The following is an 18,184-nucleotide window of genomic DNA, read 5'->3' on the forward strand; positions in this document are numbered from 1 at the left end:
AGTTTATCTAATTTAGCAGTGATTCCATGTCAGCCACAGCTTGTTACAAAAAACCTGACTGATGGTGTATTTAACAAACTTAAACTAGCTTTATTACATGTCAGGTCTTTGGCAGGTAAAACAATTTTAATCAATGATTTTATCACTGAGCACAATCTCGATTTTATGTTTTTAACGGAAACATGGATTGAACTAAATAACAGTGCAGCTGTTCTTATCGAATCAACCCCTCCCAATTTTAGTTTTATGAGTCAGGAAAGAATGCATAAGAAGGGAGGTGGAGTTGCTATTTTGTACAATGATTCCCTTCAATGCAGGAAGACATCGTATGGAAACTTTGATTCTTTTGAATATGTGGCCCTTCAGCTGAAATGCTCCTCTCGAGCTCTGTTCCTAAATATCTATAGATCGCCCAAATACTGTGTAAGCTTTTTTGATGACTTTACTGAACTGCTGTCTATAGTGTGTATTGACTTTGACCATCTAGTCATTGTTGGTGATTTTAACATCCATGTTGACAACCCCCAGGACAGAGGGGCTAAAGAACTGTTTTGTGTTCTTGATAACTATGGACTGACTCATGTGACGGAGCCCACGCACAATAAGGGGCACACTCTGGACTTAATTATCTCAAAGGGTCTGAATATCTCTAAGGTTGTGGTGACTGATGTTGCACTCTCTGATCATTCCTGTGTTTTCTTTGAGAGCTCTATTTCTGTTCACAATTTTTTTCAAAAAGAGGTAACCACAAAGCATTATTGAACTGATAATACTAGGGAAATGTTTACTCAGAATTTTTCATCCACACTTGCCCCTGCTAACATCTCAGTAAATGAGCTAGTAGATCATTTTAATTCAAAGATTAAAAATGTTATAGATGCCATTGCTCCAACTAAGGTAAAAAGTGACTGGGAAGAAAATATCTCCATGGAGAAAGGCCATGACCGTGAGAACAGAAAAAAGAGTGTCGAAAAGCTGAACGCAGGTGGCGAAAAACAACTCTCCAGGTTCACTTTGAAATCTATAAAGAGAGACTTGTAGGGGTGTAACGGTACACATACATAAATTATTCGGTACGGGCCCTTCGGTTCGGTACCGGAGTGCACCGAAGTGTACTGAACAAATATAACGTTAAACGTAAAAAATTGAGAACGTGAACAACTTTTTGGAAGTAATCTCAGGTGCTGTGTCGCAGCATTCAGAGTAATTTGCTCACATTGTGTTCAACGCGTCATAGAGCGAACAAGTCATTTCATTGGACGAGAGGCATACTAGAGAGCTGGTCACAGGGATGCGTTCAAATTTAGTCAGTGATTTGAGGAACTGGCGAAATGGCAAACGCAGATAAAGTTGAGCTCAAAAATCCTCCAGCATCATTGAAGTCTCCAGTTTGGGAACATTTTGGATTCACAGTTACGTACAAGGATGACGGACAAAGACAGGTGGACCGAACCAAAGCTGTTTGTCGGCATTCTTCAACTTAAATTGGTTACGCGGCTGGCAATACATCAAACACGGCACACTCATTTTAAAAAGGCATCACCCGAACGTGAATATCACCGGTACCAAAAAAAAAAAGAAGACTGAAGTGCAAACCCAATCCCACTAGCATTTAAGCCTCCATCACTCGCAAAAAGTTTAGACCGAGCCAAAGCTATTACAAACGCCAAATATCCTTATGTTGCCATGTTAGCAAAGCGCTACCTGGCTGTATCTGCTACCTCTGTCCCTAGAGAGGGTGTTCTCCACAGCAGGAGACATTGTTAGTGCCAGCAGATCTGCCCTTTCGGCAAGCAATGTGGACAAGTTAATTTATCTTTAAAAAAAACATGAAAATACAATGACAAGCAAGTCATGTCAAACTGGCTGCTTAGGTACTAGTACAGTACAGCCCTGTGGGCCATCTAAGCCAATTTACAGATGGCCCTGAGCCCAATAGAGATTGTCGTGAAAAATGCGTGCGGACGAAATGACGCACGTGTCGCAGTGTTTTTCCCCCTAGAAAATTTAGATTTTTGCAGGTCTTAGATGCTGTCTGATGCATTCTCTAGACTGAATTATAAGATGAACCACCACAATATTATATTGTACAATTTCAATTTTATTCTTCATTTCACTTGTTTGTTTGTTCTTGTTTGTGTTTGCTCGCTTGCATGCCCTGCATAGCTATAAGAAATACTTAAGTTGTTGGTCAAGACAATTTCCATCTGATGAAGGCAAATGCCTTCATAGATGTAAAAAAGAAGAACACATTATATTCAGTTATAACTGCCAAAACAAACATTACTTACACTATTATGGCCCCTGTTAAAAATGTTTGTAATGTCATCTACTGTAAGTTGGTCGAACGAATGCCTCCTCATCCGGAAGCTGACCGAGCAGACCCGAGCAGCAGTCGAGAGGTGCCGAGCGCATCCGCGAAGCACACGAAATGGCGACGTCAGAGTTCCCGTTAGCCGGCAAATCTAAATTTCTCCGGTCAAAATAATTTCCCTTTAGCGCAATACCACTTCAGTTGCGCCACTTATGTGACAGACAAGAAGAGTATGTGACAGACAAGAGTCAATTTGAATGTCTAACACTTAATGTGGAGAAAGAGATGTCCTGTATGGGTTGATTGTGCGTTGATCTGTTGGTAATGCCTCGGGGTTCCGGTGGGCATGTAAACAAATGCATAATGCTGCGCTATACGTTGTGGCCTCACCCGGTTGCATAGCGACACTTATTGTTTAGGTGTCTTTTAATAAGCAGGTAGTCCTATCATTATCATCGATATGGACATAAACGCGAGTGAAGTCTAATCTGACGGGAGAGAGATCAGCTGCTGCTGACGAGTCGACACGCAGCTCTGCATGATCACATGCAGCGGTGAGCGGACAAAACACACACTTCAGGTTAGAATATCACACGTAGCTATTTTAATTACCTCTCAAACTACCTAAACTAGTTATAGATATGTTTAGTTTTACTGACGGGTCACTCATTACTGGATACGCGAGCTGCATGATACTGGCATAATAGATTGCCCGATCGGGCAACCAGCAGGTGAGGCTTCATTGCCCGAGCTAAATACTAGATGGCCCCGAGCCATCGGGCAGTCGTTAATGTCGAGCCCTGAAACCGCTCTTAAAAAAGCATAATCTAGACGCTTTAGTAATGGGTAAAATCATAGAAAAAGTTGTTTTTCAATAGTTGAGTAATTTCTTGCATTTAAATAACTGTTTTGATGTGTTCCAGTCAGGATTTCGTCCAAACCACAGCACTGAGACTGCTCTTGTAAAGGTCTTCAATGACATCCACTTAAACACAGACAGTGGCAGAACTTCAGTGTTAGTATTGTTAGATCTCAGTGCTGCGTTTGACACTGTTGACCACAACATATTACTAGACCGACTGGAAAACCGGGTGGGACTTTCATCAACAGTTCTAAATTGGTTTGAATCCTACTTAAAGGACAGAAACAACTTTGTTTCTATAGGTAAATACACATCTGAGTTGACAAATATGACATGTGGGGTTCCTCAAGGCTCCATCTTGGGGCCTCTTCTGTTTGACATCTACATGCTACCACTGGCTCAGATAATGAAGAACAACAAAATAAGTTACCATAGCTATGCAGATGACACACAAATTTACATAACTATTTCACCAGGAGACTATGCTCCAATTCAAACACTGAGTAAGTGCATTGAACAAATCAATGACTGGATGTGTCAGAACTTTCTCCAATTAAACAATGACAAAACTGAGGTAATGGTTTTTGGAGCCAAGGCAGAACGTATAAAAGTTAGCGCTGAGCTTCAGTCTGCAATGTTCAAAACAACAGATAGAGCCAGAAATCTAGGTGTAGTCATGGACTCTGACCTGAGTTTCAACAGTCACATTAAAACTGTTACTAAATCAGCCTACTATCACCTAAAGAACATATCTAGGATTAAAAGACTAATGTCACAGCAGGATTTGGAAAAACTTGTCCATGCTTTTATCTTCAGTAGACTGGACTACTGTAATGGTTTCTTTATAGGTCTCACTAAAACATATATTAGAACGCTGCAGCTGATTCAGAACGCCGCTGCTTGAGTCCTCACTAACACTAAGAAAGTGGATCACATCACTCCTGTTCTGAAGTCTTTACACTGGCTTCCTGTGTGTCAAAGAATAGATTTTCAAAATACTGCTGCTGGTTTATAAAGCTTTGAATGGTTTAGCCCCAAAATACATTTCTGATCTACAGCTAAATTATGAACCATCCAGATCTCTCAGGTCTTCAGGGACTGGTCTGCTTTCTGTCCCCAGAGTCAGAACTAAACATGGTAAAGCAGCGTTCAGTTATTATGCTCCAAATATCTGGAACAAACTCCCAGAAACCTGCAGGTCCGCTGCAACTCTTAATACTTTTAAATCCAGGCTGAAGACTTTTCTTTTTGCCACTGCTTTTAATTGAACTATTCATATCTTAAACTGCAGTGTAACTTGTATTCATGTATTTTGTCTTTTAATGTTTATTCTATTATCTTTGCTTTTTAATAACTGATGGCCTTTTAAAAAAATGCCATTTTCTTAATAATAATAATAATAATTCCTTACATTTATTATAGCACTTTTCCAGATGCTCAAAGCGCTTTACAAATACACATTACACATATCATACATGCAATGGTCATAATGTCTTTCATTTTTGTAAAGCACTTTGAAAGGTGCTATATAAATAAACTTGCCTTCCATTACTCTCTACACTGATGATTGTCGTACCAACACACCGCATCAATTCATAATTAAGTACTCTGATGATACTGCAATAATATATCTGCTAAGTAACACAGACGACCCTGAGCTGTATGGAGGACGGAACATGACTTAAGTATAAATAAATAAATGTATGAAGAAATACAAGAATAAATAAATAAATACGTAAATAAATAAATAAATACAGGAATAAATAAATACAGGAATAAATAAATAACGAAATAAATACAGAAATAAATAAATGTTGAAATGAATACACAAATAAATAAATAAAAGAATAAATGCATAAATAAATGCATAAATAAATATGGAAATAAATACATCAATGTATAAATAAATAAATAAAAGTCGAAAATAAAACAGAACACACGTTATTATATATCTTTCATTTATTTCTACATTTACGCGACATACATTTATTTATTTATGTATTTATGTGTCCGTATGCTAATGAGGTGGGCGGTCCTAACCTCAGTCTGAAGCAGGATTGGTTACAGGAGTGTGTGATCATTTCTGGCAGAGGGCTCTACTACTAACGCCTGGATAACCGCGCTGATTCGAATGCAGGAGCTTTACTGTTTAGCCCTTATCTTTATACATCCATGGTTTATCCACAGTTGTAAGGTTTATTTATGGATATTGATTTAAGAGCCATTGGAGATCATTTACGATCATTAGCGGACCATTTAGAGAACGGAGAACCAAAAGACTATGTCCAGTTTCGTGTGGAACGATGTATAGAGGACTTGGCTCAGCTCGACATGATAGAGGCTTCTCAATACTCAAATGTCCCCTCCTCGACTCCCCTCCTCGGTTCCCCTCCTCGAGACTTAGACCCGCCCACAGGAGATGCAAGCGGAGGACCGAGGAGGGGAACCGAGGAGAGAGGAGGGGAAGCAGCAGACTTTTAAAGAAATGAGAACTCCTCTCCTCTGAGCGGTCATTTTAAAGAGCCGTCCGTTCATTATTACGTGGCAACAGCTGCATCAGCTGTCGAGTGTTTTGTCATAGCGCTGTATCTCTGTTAGATCAGCTGAACATTGTTCCCCCACATATTTACTTTGAATTCATTGAGAGTGCGGTATAATGAGACAATAGCAGGCTACAGATGCGGACACACACACACAAATATATTTATATAAATATATACAATTTAAAGTATGAGAGCACTCTCATAATAACGTAACACAATCAGAGACTGGATATATCCCCCCCCTCTCTCTGGTCGCTGAAATGGGGAATTGAAATTACGGGCCAAAAGTTGTATTTACAAGTATTAAAAGTAAGCAGAGGACACCAAACCAACTGAGACCCGTCTGTCCGCCGCATTTACGCACTGTACAACACACACCTACACACTGTACCACACACACACCTACACACTGTACCACACACACACCTACACACTGTACCACACACACCTACAGCTCCTAAAGCATAAGCCGTTGTGTATTTTATTATGTGAAGTAATGGTCTGGAAACATCTGGACTCTTTGTTTGTAGATATCTACTAAACTAAAGCAAAGAGAGTCGGCCTGTTCTACTGAGTGATATATATTATACACACTGCTCGCGACGCGATGAAAGCAGTTTCTAATATAATATCCAGGGGATGCATGCAGAGCTGTCATTGGCTGAGATAAGTCCGGCCGTGCGTCACGCCTCCACCGTTCCCGGAAATGCATCCGTGGAGGAGCCGTGGAGGATACATCAGTGTATCCTCGGTTATAGCTCCTCCAGAGAGCCTCCTCGACGCTCGATGCTCGGTCCTCGGTGTGCATTTAGAGAAATGAGACGTCCTTCAAAATGGCGCTCTGAAATTCATTTCCGGGTCACTACCGGAGGACCGAGGAGTCGAGCAGTCGAGGAGGGGAAATTTGAGTATTGAGAAGCCTCTGATGTGACTTGCCACAAATCTATTGCTTCTGCCTGGCTCCAACAATTGGCGAATCCTGCTTCAGACTGAGGTTAGGACCGCCCACCTCATTAGCATACGGACACATAAATACATAAATAAATAAATGTATGTCGCGTAAATGTAGAAATAAATGAAAGATATATAATAACGTGTGTTCTGTTTTATTTTCGACTTTTATTTATTTATTTATACATTGATGTATTTATTTCCATATTTATTTATGCATTTATTATTTTATTTATGTATTTGTGTATTCATTTATGCATTTATTTATTTATTTGTGTATTCATTTCAACATTTATTTATTTTTGTATTTATTTCGTCATTTATTTATTCCTGTATTTATTTATTCCTGTATTTATTTATTTATTTACGTATTTATTTATTTATTCCTGTATTTCTTCATACATTTATTTATTTATACTTAAGTCATGTTCCGTCCTCCATAGAGCTGCACCAACAGGCTGTAAATCGTAGTACCCCTCAATGCAGTGCGCAATACCTCAACATGGGCGGGAGCTCAACATGGGCGGAGCCTCAACGCCCCTCCTTCTCAACCTTTGAGGCACGTGACGGGAGCTCAACGTGGGCGGAGCTTCACATATGACGCGTTGCATCCTGTTTCCGGGGTAGCAGTTCTGTTAATCATAGCGTCAGAGTACGATGGAGGTAAGTATTCCTGAATAAATTAACTATTTGCTGCGGTTTAAAATGTGTTGATTTTAAGTCTCACTTATTTGCTGTCAAATGTGCACTGTCGCTACTAGGACGTGCACGTCCTAGTGATGCAGTAAGTAAAACTACATTTGTGTTGCTTCAAAATAGTAGGATTGCTGTATAAGCAAAGTCCTAAAAACTTTATATTATTCTTGCACTACTTGACAAATAACTATACTATGCATAACCTATATTTCAATTCGATTTTTACAAAATAAATGTATATGCAACTTATTTTATTCCTGCCTATTGCCTAACCTAACTTATACTGTGTGTTTGTATTCTGCCAGATCCTGAACAGCTGTCTTACAGTTATTGAGATGGTATTGAAGCTGTTCTAAAATATGTAAATATATGTATAAAACATACTATATTATACCAAACAATTATAAGATATTACATTATGAAACTACATCTGTTACAGAGAGTAGATGCCGTGTTTGATGCCAACAGCCATGTTATAGCTGCCTGGTTTCCACCATCTTCGCTGAATCCGATGCAACACCTGCCGGTATTTTTATCATGATTATCCATGTTGCTGCTCCATATTCTTGTACCAACTTATTACTGTAGTCACAGCAACACAACTGTTTTTTTGCTTTTCCAGGAAAATGCAGCAAATCTCCAATGGCTTCTCCTTCCAGTGTGGGAACCTGGACACTGTGTAAATCAATCAAATCAAGTTTATTCATATAGCACATTTATAAACGATTTTTGGTCGGGCCAAAGTGCTGTACATAAAATAAAAATAGCCTACAGTAGAGACACTTTACAGCAAATACAACAGCACAGATTGTTCAGAATATCAGTATGAGAAAAACGACACCCTCTATCCTAAGACCCTCACATCGTACAAGGAAAAACTTCCAGAGAAAACCCACAGTTTAAGGGGAAAAAATGGGAGAAACCTCAGGGAGAGCAACAGAGGAGGGATCCCTCTCCCAGGACGGACAGACGTGCAATAGATGCCGTGTGTAAATCGAAGAGATAATACATTTTACAGCATATAGACCGAATGTTAGGAAATGCATGTGTCTGTAATAAGAAGATGAATCCACGAGGATGTCAGCTACAATCCTGTGGAAGCCATCAGGGAAGCAGCATGACGAGACCCAAGGCAGGACTGCAGACACAGGTTCAGCCACGACCCGAAGTCCACGACTTAATCCAGAACTCAGGATAGAGGATCCAAGACACAGGACTACAGCAAGTACATGTAGTTCAGTCTTTGCTATTGTTTGTTTACTGTACAATGAAGTTTGCCATGCCGAAAATAGTGTTTCTTTCTTTAAATTCAACGCTTAATTTAGTTGTATAATACAGATCCTACAACTTTATAATATAACGTTTGTATGTCAAAGCATACCTGTTGATATTGGAACATGTGATATTAACAGATACTGAGGCCACAAGCCAGGGAGATTTTCTTTCTAGATCCCCTCCGTGGCACTGAGATGATAGTCGCACCAAACCATTCAGGTTTTTTGGCGCACAGTTACATCACATCCGGAAAGTGGTAGTTCTGTTTTAGACCACTTGTCTATCTTTTTTTAATCTATGGCTCTGTTTTATTTGAACTAACATGGGATACATTGTATTAAATAAAAGGCATTCAACAGAACCATCGATGCCACTTGACAGCGGGGCTGTTCTGTTTTACCCCTTAATGACTTTTTTTTTTTGGAAGTTCAGGTTTGTTCCTGTTCCAACAGTGTTCCATGATTTTCTGCATGATTTTCGAGTACTTATAAAGTTGAATTAAATTGTACTTATTCTTAACTTTCCCATGCATTGTGTTCACAGAAACCTTGCTCAGATCTTGTGCCCTGGGCCTTGGGCAAGTCTTGGTGTGGATGATGTCCAGGTTAGATTTATTAAAATTATTCTACTGAAGAGTATGATGTAATTGTCATTTTTTTCACACTACAGGGCCTACCAAGACAAGGGTTCTCGAACAACTGTGGGGTGTTTGTTTTGATGGTAAGATACTGGATATACAGTACATATAGTAGTCCTATTTTTCTGTTTATAATAATGTATAATGCTTTCAGCATGCTATGCACTCCATTATTGCTCATAGTTTGAGACATGCTGTGATTTATTTATATCCAAAACAACATTCACGGAGGAATATTATTTGTCAATGAACACCATAGCATCACAACAACCTAACATACCATTTCTTTATTTACAGTATGCATTTTACATTGTGGCAAGAGCCCAATTTCATTTCAATGAGGTAGGTATGTATAAATAAGGGTTTAATATTTCAGTTTTTCATTGATATCACTTGTGGATACAAGACTTTTCAGGACATATGTTGTTGACCCGCATCTGGTTGTGTGCTTTTTATATTCCAAGACAAACATGCAGCAAATTAGGCTGGTAACTGGTAACCCTAGTTCTCCTCAAACTTTCCCATGCTGTATGTTTCTTTAATTTTACAATTTACATTTGCATTCTTGAAACAATTTGTTACACTGTAACCACACTATATCATTTTTAATGAATGTTTTTAATGTTTGTCTTTCATTCACCAAGGTCTGAACAAGAGAGGTCGCAAGACTGCAAGAGGCGACAGGAGGAAAAGGCAATGCAGGTAGAAGTTGTTGAATCACAAATGATAAAGTCTTGAACCAGTGTGAGTGTTAAACATTTAAAGGTGGGGTAGGTAATTTTGGAGAAACCAGCTCGAGTGCGCTCGAATTTGAAAATACACAACCGGAAGAAATCTGCTACTTCCTTACAGAGCCCCTCCTCCAACACACACGAACGCGCACATGACCAATGAGGGCACGAGATGAGTTTGTGCACAGATGGAAGGCTGACAGGCAGGTAGGCCATCCAGTTACTTTAGCCGGGCCGGCTCAGATGATTGGTCGTGCTTTTTACAGCGCCACGGCTTCCACAGATGACATTTTTTAATGGATTTTTTGTCAAAGCACTTAAGATATTCATTGCTATCGGGATGTTAAGAGCATTCCATGGAATATAACAAAAAGTGTATCTCGAGCCGGTTTCTCAAACTTACCTACCCCACCTTTAACCTCTCTTTGTCAAATATATATTTCAGGATGAAGAGGTTGTGAGGTTCCACAAAAGAAGCAGGCCATAATTTGAAGGCCGCTGGTAATTGAGATGGGGTCATAAGTGACCGCTGCTGGGGGGGAACTGTCACAATCAGCTGTATTAGGTTCACTAATGCCTCAAAATGTATTAGTTGTCACGATCGGTCTGTGTTTTATTTTGTCCTGTCTTCCTGTCTCTGTGTTCAATAAAATTGAAAGTCCTGAATTTAAAGTGTTTCTTAAGTAAAAGAGTATAAGTATTATCAGCTAAATATACTCGAAGTATCAAAAGTAGAAGTACAGTATGCGGAATGGCTCTGTTCACAGTATTATATTACCATTGATATGATCCTGTCAATTCTATCAATAAGATAGCACTTTAATATATTTTTTGAAATACTGGTAGGAAATACAGTACTATATGATTTCATTTATATCACATGTTTTTTATCAGTAAAAAGTGAGTAAATATACAATATTGCCTCTGAAATGCAGTGATTATATTGAAATTAAAAAGGTGTACGTTAAAAAACAAATGAAGGCCCTTTCTTGAAGTCATAACTGAAATAATTGATGCAATTAACATGCAAATAGACAATACAATATGATTTGATAGCTGTTAATGTGTTTAATTTGAGTTTTACATTTTTAAGGTATCATTATATATATATATATTAATAATATAAGATATAAAATATATATTAGGGCTGTCAAGTTAACGCAAAACAAAATGAACGCCACTAATTATTTTAACGCGATTAACGCATGTGTATTTTTTTCCTCTGCCGCCCCGTAGTTTCAGAGCGCATCGAGTTTAAAATACCATCTACAAGCTGATGCTGACAGCCCCGCTCCTGCCGTCCGCTAGTGGCAGACCACACTTCCACGCTCACCGGCAGGCACCGACTGGCTATTGGGAGGACCGGGAGGGTGTGTGTATGTGTGGCCCGAGCGAGCGAGAGAGACCTTACGTGCATCATTGTTGTTGTTAGCATCTGGTGCTAGCTAGCTGCGCTAACGGATATAAGGAGCTGTTTAAATGAAAACAGAGGAGCGCTCGATCCACACAACTGCGCCGAGCACTTGACTTTATGCAGGAAGCCAGACGGACGGACATTGTACGAAAAGTCAGCACACTCAGTGCGCAACATGATTGCAGCGTCCAGGCAGCTCCCGTTCGAACACACACACACACACACACACACACACACTTATTAGTTTTATGAAGGAGATGTCCGGTCACCAAGGCGAATGGTGTGTGTGTGTTAGTGCCCTGGTACCTCATCTATATACAGAGCTGAATCCAGATCAAATGCACGCTAAAGGCTCTTTGAGCAGGTTGTCTCTCACTGATCCTGCTGTTATGTTAAATGTTTGTTTTTCATGTATTGTGTCTTGATATTTGTTTATGTTGATGTTACACATGGAGCTGCTGTGATGCAAGTCACATTTCAGACTTGATCAGACCAATAAAGTTGTATCATATACAACAACGTTCTAACCTATATCTAACCATATTGTGCATTCATATTGTATTTTCTAAACCGGTTGTGATCTTTCATTTGGGGATAACAGTGTTAGGAATATATTGTGATGAAGTGCACACTGACCTGAGCTCCAGGGGTCTTTTTGTTCTCCTCCATGCTGCTCTCAGTGCTCCTTCTCCAGCTGTGTCTCTGAAATAATCAACACAACTACAGCTGACACAAAACAAGACAACTCAATATAACCCACAGACACAACTAAACAAATCTGCAGCTACTTCGTAGGTTCATAGCAGAGGCGAGAAGTAACTAAGTACATTTACTCAAGAACTGTGCTTAAGTACCCTTTAGAGGTACTTTTACTTTGCTTGAATATTTCTATGTAATGCTATTTTGTATATTTGAACAGTTCAGAGGTAAATGGTGTACTTTTACTCCACCACATGTATGTAATACCTTTAGTTACTTTAGAGATCTGCATTAATGATGTGAAATACATTCAAGTGTTAAATCAGACTTTAGTTCCACCTGGAGTAAATTCACAAGCTACCCTGCAGTATACAAAGTCATTAAAACTAACACACACAAACACACACACTGAAGGATGTTACCTCTCTCTCTCTTCGTCCTGGTTCTTCAGTCTTTCTTCTCCTTGATAAAACACTGCCGTCAAATACACTAATCTCCCTTTAATGCCTTTACTTATGTTTACCGATCAGCCACGTGGTATAAAAAGCTACGAACAAAGAACGGGAGGCAACAAAAACACGGTTTAACGGATAAATCACCCTCCAGGGATAAACTAACTCTTTGTATGTGTTTTAAAAGTCTCTTAAACACATTACATTTGGTATAACATCTGCATCAACGTCTGTTAGCAACGTGTAGCTTTTGAGGACCGGAAGCTAGAAACGGACCACCGCAATGCATCATGGGATTTTAGTTTTTCTTTTAAACATCATTTCACTGCCCCCTGTGGTGAAAAAATAGAAAACACTATCGCTATTAAAATACTTTTTCTTTTTAATTATATATGTTTTGATTTATAATGATTGATCATTAACGTGTTATCATTAAAGCTGGTAAAGGTGCAGCTAGTTTGAATGACTTTGTACTGAGGGACATACAAATAATTGGACAAAATAATAATAATAACATAATAAAAAGATTCATTAGGAATTAAAAATAAAAATAGTTAATAAAATAATAATGAAAGATATAAAAATATTGGAAAAAATATGTTTTCCCCTCTCTGGTCGCTACAATGAGGAAAATAAATTACGGGTCAAAAGTTGTATTAAAGTAAGCAGAGGACACAAACCAACTGAGACCTGTATGTCCGCTGCATCTACGCACACACTGTACCACACACACCTACACCACACACACGCACCTACATCTCCTAAAACAGGCTACAGCCGTTGTGTATTTTATTATATGAAGCACTAAATGGTTTTAGAAAAATATCGACTCTTTGTAGATATCTACTAAACTAAAGCAAATAAAAAGAGTAGGCCTGTTATAAATACTGAGTGATATATATTATACACACTGCTCTGCTTTCTGCACGGACCTCACAGCTGTTCTCACTGTAAACAGGGGCGCCGCCAGGGATTTTGGGCCCCATTAAAAGATATCACATTGGGCCCCACGACCAGACCCAGGCCACGCCAACCAAGCACAATGCTGTAACCACACCTCCAGAACCGAACCGACTCATTTATGCTTTAAATAACTACCTGTACAGGCTTGCATCTATCTTGTAGTCCAATACTAACTACACAATATTTACTGACACTGAGCGGTGAACATAACACTGTGCAGACGTGCAACATTCTACTGCAGTAGAATTCATTATTTGATATAACACTAAAATTCCTGACAATAGACCTCAATAGTCATCTTTTATGGTGTGCATGCTTTTTTAATAACATTTTTGAATGGAACATTCAAAAATCTAAATAAATATAACTTAAATATACATGACCTCTTAAATAAAAATAAAGGGAACATTAACACCAATATTATCATTTATAAAATGCTATAACAAAAAAAATAACATAAGCAGCAGATTTTTGTATTAAATATACATACCAACTACAAAATAAGCGGGTATTAAAGTGTAAATGGACAACAAAACGGAAATGGAAATGAAAAGGCCTAATCGGGGTGCTATATCAGAGCCTATTACCTGTTCTCTGTCATGCATCTTGTGTGTAGTGATCCAATATCGTTACCATAGCCTTGCCCTTTAACAGTTATTACGAGCCCTGGCTCAGCCTTACTCACCTAGCCTTCTTACAGGCAAAGTCACTGATCAAGTCCTTGAAGTCCAGCTTTCTAGCCAACTGGCTTTCGATGGACAGCATGGCAATACTGCAAAGCCTTATGGGGGGTCAGGGCAGCGGAGCCTAAAGATGGATCTGTTGGTCCTGGCACCAGGGGAGGGACAACTGATTTAGTATGAATAGCTGCTAAAAATGTACCTGCATTTATTAAATGTCAGCTAAAAGAGTGAAATGAAAAACCTCTGAATTTTCTGTGAAAATATTAACAGTACTTAAAGGTGGGATAGGTAATTTTGGAGAAACCAGCTCGAGTGCGCTAGAATTTGAAAATACACAACCGGAAAAAATCTGCCACTTCCTTACAGAGCCCCTCCTCCAACACTTCACGAACGCGCACATGACCAATGAGGGCACGAGATAAGTTTGTGCACAGATGGAAGGTTGACAGGCAGGTAGGCCATCCAGTTATTTTAGCCGGGCCGGCTCAAATGATTGGTCGTGCTTTTTACAGCGCCACGGCTTCCACACATTTTTTGTCAAAGAATTTAAGATATTCATTGCCATCGGGATGTTAAGAGCATTCCATACAATATAACAACAAGTGTATCTCGAGCCGGTTTCTAAAACGTACCTACCCCACCTTTAATGTCAGCAAAACATTACAATTATTATTTACAATGGACTACGCTTAGCTAACAGACTAATTTCCACCACTCATGGACCACACCCACCTTTTCTTTTGAAAAACTGGGTGACATACTGTCGCCCTTTAGTCCCTCTCTCTTGTCTTTCTCTCCTTTCTTTTCTTTCTTGAAAGCCTGACTTTGTTAGTCGTTGAGACATCGTACACACGGAAGTACTAGCATCCCTCCTCACATGCTCTCACTAGTCTCTCTCTCTGCTAGAAAGGGCCGGTGCTGCACAGCATTTGGAGGCAGGACCAAACCATTACATGTAAATAGAGGGGGGTGTTTGATGCTTTGGATAATTAACTTTTGGAAGAAAATAAGTTAAATGAATCATAGGTTTAGTGAGTACATCATGAATATAACGTTATATTAATGTTAATTATTGATGATTGAAGAAAGGTTACTTAAACATTTTTTCTTAATGTACTAACAATTTTTGGGGCCTCTGTCAGTCACGGGCCCTTAGAATCATCCTAACTTTTCACCCCCTTACGGCGCCCCTGACTGTAAACATCGCGTCGCGATGAAAGCAGTTAATAAAATAATATCCAGGGGATACATGCAGAGCTGTCATTGGCTGAGATAAGTCCGGCCGTGCATCATGACTCTTTGAAACATCTCTGTTCCCGGAAATGCATCCACGAAGGAGCCGTGGAGGACTGTGGAGGACCCATCAGTGTATCCTCGGTTATAGCTCCTCCAGAGAGCCTCCTCGACGCTCGATCCTCGGTCCTCGAAGTGCATTTAGAGAAATGAGATGTCCTTCAACATGGCGCGCTGAAATTAATTTCCGGGTCACTACTGGAGGACCTAGGAGTCGAGGAGGGGGATTTGATGAAATGAGAAATGGCCCAAGTTTCTCCAAATTGTACTTAAGTACAGTACTTGAGTACATTTAGTTTATTTAGACCTCTGTTAAAAATACATTTAAAATGATCATAAAATCACTCAAATAGGATGTAATTGCGTATTTGGTTTAGATATATTTACTAACTTTTACTAAATTATGTCTTGTCAGAAAGTGTTTCCAATCACCCACAGAAATGTGACTTGCTTTTTGCTGAATTTGAAACTCATTAGCCTACTTACATCCAAACAGTCTGTGTACCTTCCTCTAATATTCAGTTTTTAAACTAGTGAACAGAAAATGAACTGCAAAGGGTTTTAGAGTTTTTAGTTTTTACCTTAATGACCAAAATATCTTTGAGTGAGAGGAGGGAGGGACCTCTCGGAAGTAATTTCCAAACAAAAGCCTTCGTCTGGTAAAAGACCCTTGATGACAGAGGAAGATTTTGGCTATTGATAAGAAGAGCCTTAAAGAGGGCGGGATCAGAGATTAGTCAAAGATATTCAAGACATATTTTGAAAACAGAAAATGAACGAACATAGCTGAAGACAAAATATGTGAACAGATGTATGAGGAAACAGATCCTATCTCCATATCTAATGAAAACTCAGGAAAAAGTGGTGTTTTAAACTATAAAATTCATGACAGGGGAATGAACCGTGGGCTCCGTAAACAGAACCAATTCTTAGACCTCTAGTCCACGATGAAGAGTTTTAGATATATGAAAACACAGGTGTTGTCTGACAATAAACGCACCGGTTAAATAAGTAATCTTCCTTTAACAGTACTCTCTAATATCAACTTGTTACCTATTTAAAAGACACCTGTCCAAAGAATCAATCAATCAGATTCCAACCTCTCCACCATGGCGAGACTAAAGAGCAGTCGAAGGACCTCAGGGTGAGATCGTAGACCTGCTCAAGGCTGGGATCGGCTACAAGACCATCAGAAAGCAGCTTGGTGAGAAGGAGACCACTGTTGGTGCGATTATTCAGAAGAATAATGTGTGTGTTTCTAAATGGAAGTTATTGTGTACTAGAAAAAAAGACATTAATGAAGCAAGGGACAGAGGATACGGGTACTAAGTTCTTTACTGTTATTCATGCTTCTTCTTACAGCATCAACTCCGGGCATACACTTATTCTCTGAACATTGTATGTTACTCTGGTTACACTGCGCCCCCTATTGGCAGGAGTATATCAGAACACAACATTTCCCCCCTTCTTAAAAGAGTTATTCTCCACTTGAACAGTATGCATAACATTAGCATTTTAAACAGACACTTCTGTAGTAACCATCTGTAATAATAATAACTTCACATATCACAATATGCAGAACATTTTCAAACATTAATTCAACCACAGTTTAAGTGACATAGTCCTCAATCCAAGCAGGCTGCTTTCTGATTCGCTGGTTCCTGCTCTGAGCACCATCCACTGTAGCTGGCTTAGCAGGCCTCACTTCTTCTGATGGAGGAGTGAATGTTTCTGGAAAAACCGACAGGTGTGAAGCATCCCAGGTTTTTCCATTATCAAGCGTATAACTGTGAGGTCCTTTCTGCTGGGTCACTTTCAGAGGCTCACTGAACTTTGGCTTTCCTTTTTTGACATGCAGCAGGTTTCTCACACGCACCAAGCTTCCCGGATGTATTTTGGGAATCTTGGCATTTCTTTTGGCGTCAGTGTATGTTTTCATGTGCCACTGTTTCTTTTCCACTCTGTCTCTCAGTTCCTGATCCTGAGTATCAGTAAGCTGTGGAAGGATTGAGAGTTTGGTTCGCATTTTTCTTCCATACATGAGCTGGAAAGCAGATGTCCCTGTAGTGGCATGAGGTGTAGCTCTGTAGACCTGAAGAAACTCAGCAACGTGAGCTTTCCACAGAGCGTTCTCTCTGTGCAGTGAGAATGCTTTCCTCCAGCACAGCTCCATTTCCTTCTGGATTTTAGATTGTAGTCCTGATGTGTTGGATGTCTCTTTCTTCTAGGAAAGAGGCGAGTTCTGAGGATGTGAATTGTGGACCGTTATCTGTCACCACAGAGACGGGGTTCCCTTTTTGGCTGAACACTGATCTCATGAAGGTGATCACTGTTGCAGTAGTGCATCTTGGGGCAAAACACACTTCTGGCCATTTTGAATAGTAGTCAGTCATATTAATAGCAAACTTACAGTCCACCGGACCAGTCTCAAATGGGCCCACGATGTCGAGTGCAAGCTTTTGCCATGGCCCCTGAGGCAGAGGGACTGGTGTCATACTGTAGGTGCAGGGTTAGTTTTAGCTGTCTTATCATTAATCTGGCAGGACACACAGGCGGCGATAACCGATTATACCAGTGCATCCATTTTAGGCCACCAATACAAGTCTCTGAGTCTCTGTTTTGTGCGTACAATGCCTTGGTGGCTCTCGTGTGCTAAGGACACCATGTGTGA

General features: G+C 39.6%; 2 protein-coding genes across 5 annotated transcripts in view; both read right to left on the reverse strand.

Annotated features, from left to right (window-relative positions):
• Positions 1–12,654, reverse strand: part of LOC117534740 (zinc finger protein 239-like) — a 311,675-nt gene extending 299,021 nt beyond the window's left edge. The window contains exon 1 of the mRNA XM_034198995.1: positions 12,545–12,654. The gene's annotated coding sequence lies outside the window, so the exon portion shown is untranslated. The remainder of the gene's footprint in view (positions 1–12,544) is intronic.
• The window catches only part of LOC117534730 (zinc finger protein 678-like), a 101,459-nt gene that overhangs the window by 9,536 nt on the left and 73,739 nt on the right, over positions 1–18,184 (reverse strand). The window contains exons 1-2 of one of the 4 annotated variants that reach the window (XM_034198975.1): positions 12,545–12,710; positions 12,060–12,125 (exon numbers count right to left, since the gene is read on the reverse strand). The exons of 2 other annotated variants lie outside the window; for them this stretch is intronic. In XM_034198975.1, the coding sequence (XP_034054866.1) occupies positions 12,060–12,092 (33 nt within the window). In that variant the 5' untranslated portion in view covers positions 12,093–12,125; positions 12,545–12,710. Of the gene's footprint in view, positions 1–12,059; positions 12,126–12,544; positions 12,711–18,184 lie in introns of those variants that run through there. One more of the 4 variants, XM_034198974.1, reaches the window with a different exon arrangement.

The sequence above is a fragment of the Gymnodraco acuticeps genome, unplaced genomic scaffold, assembly GCF_902827175.1.
Source record: "Gymnodraco acuticeps unplaced genomic scaffold, fGymAcu1.1, whole genome shotgun sequence".
Taxonomy (NCBI): domain Eukaryota; kingdom Metazoa; phylum Chordata; class Actinopteri; order Perciformes; family Bathydraconidae; genus Gymnodraco; species Gymnodraco acuticeps.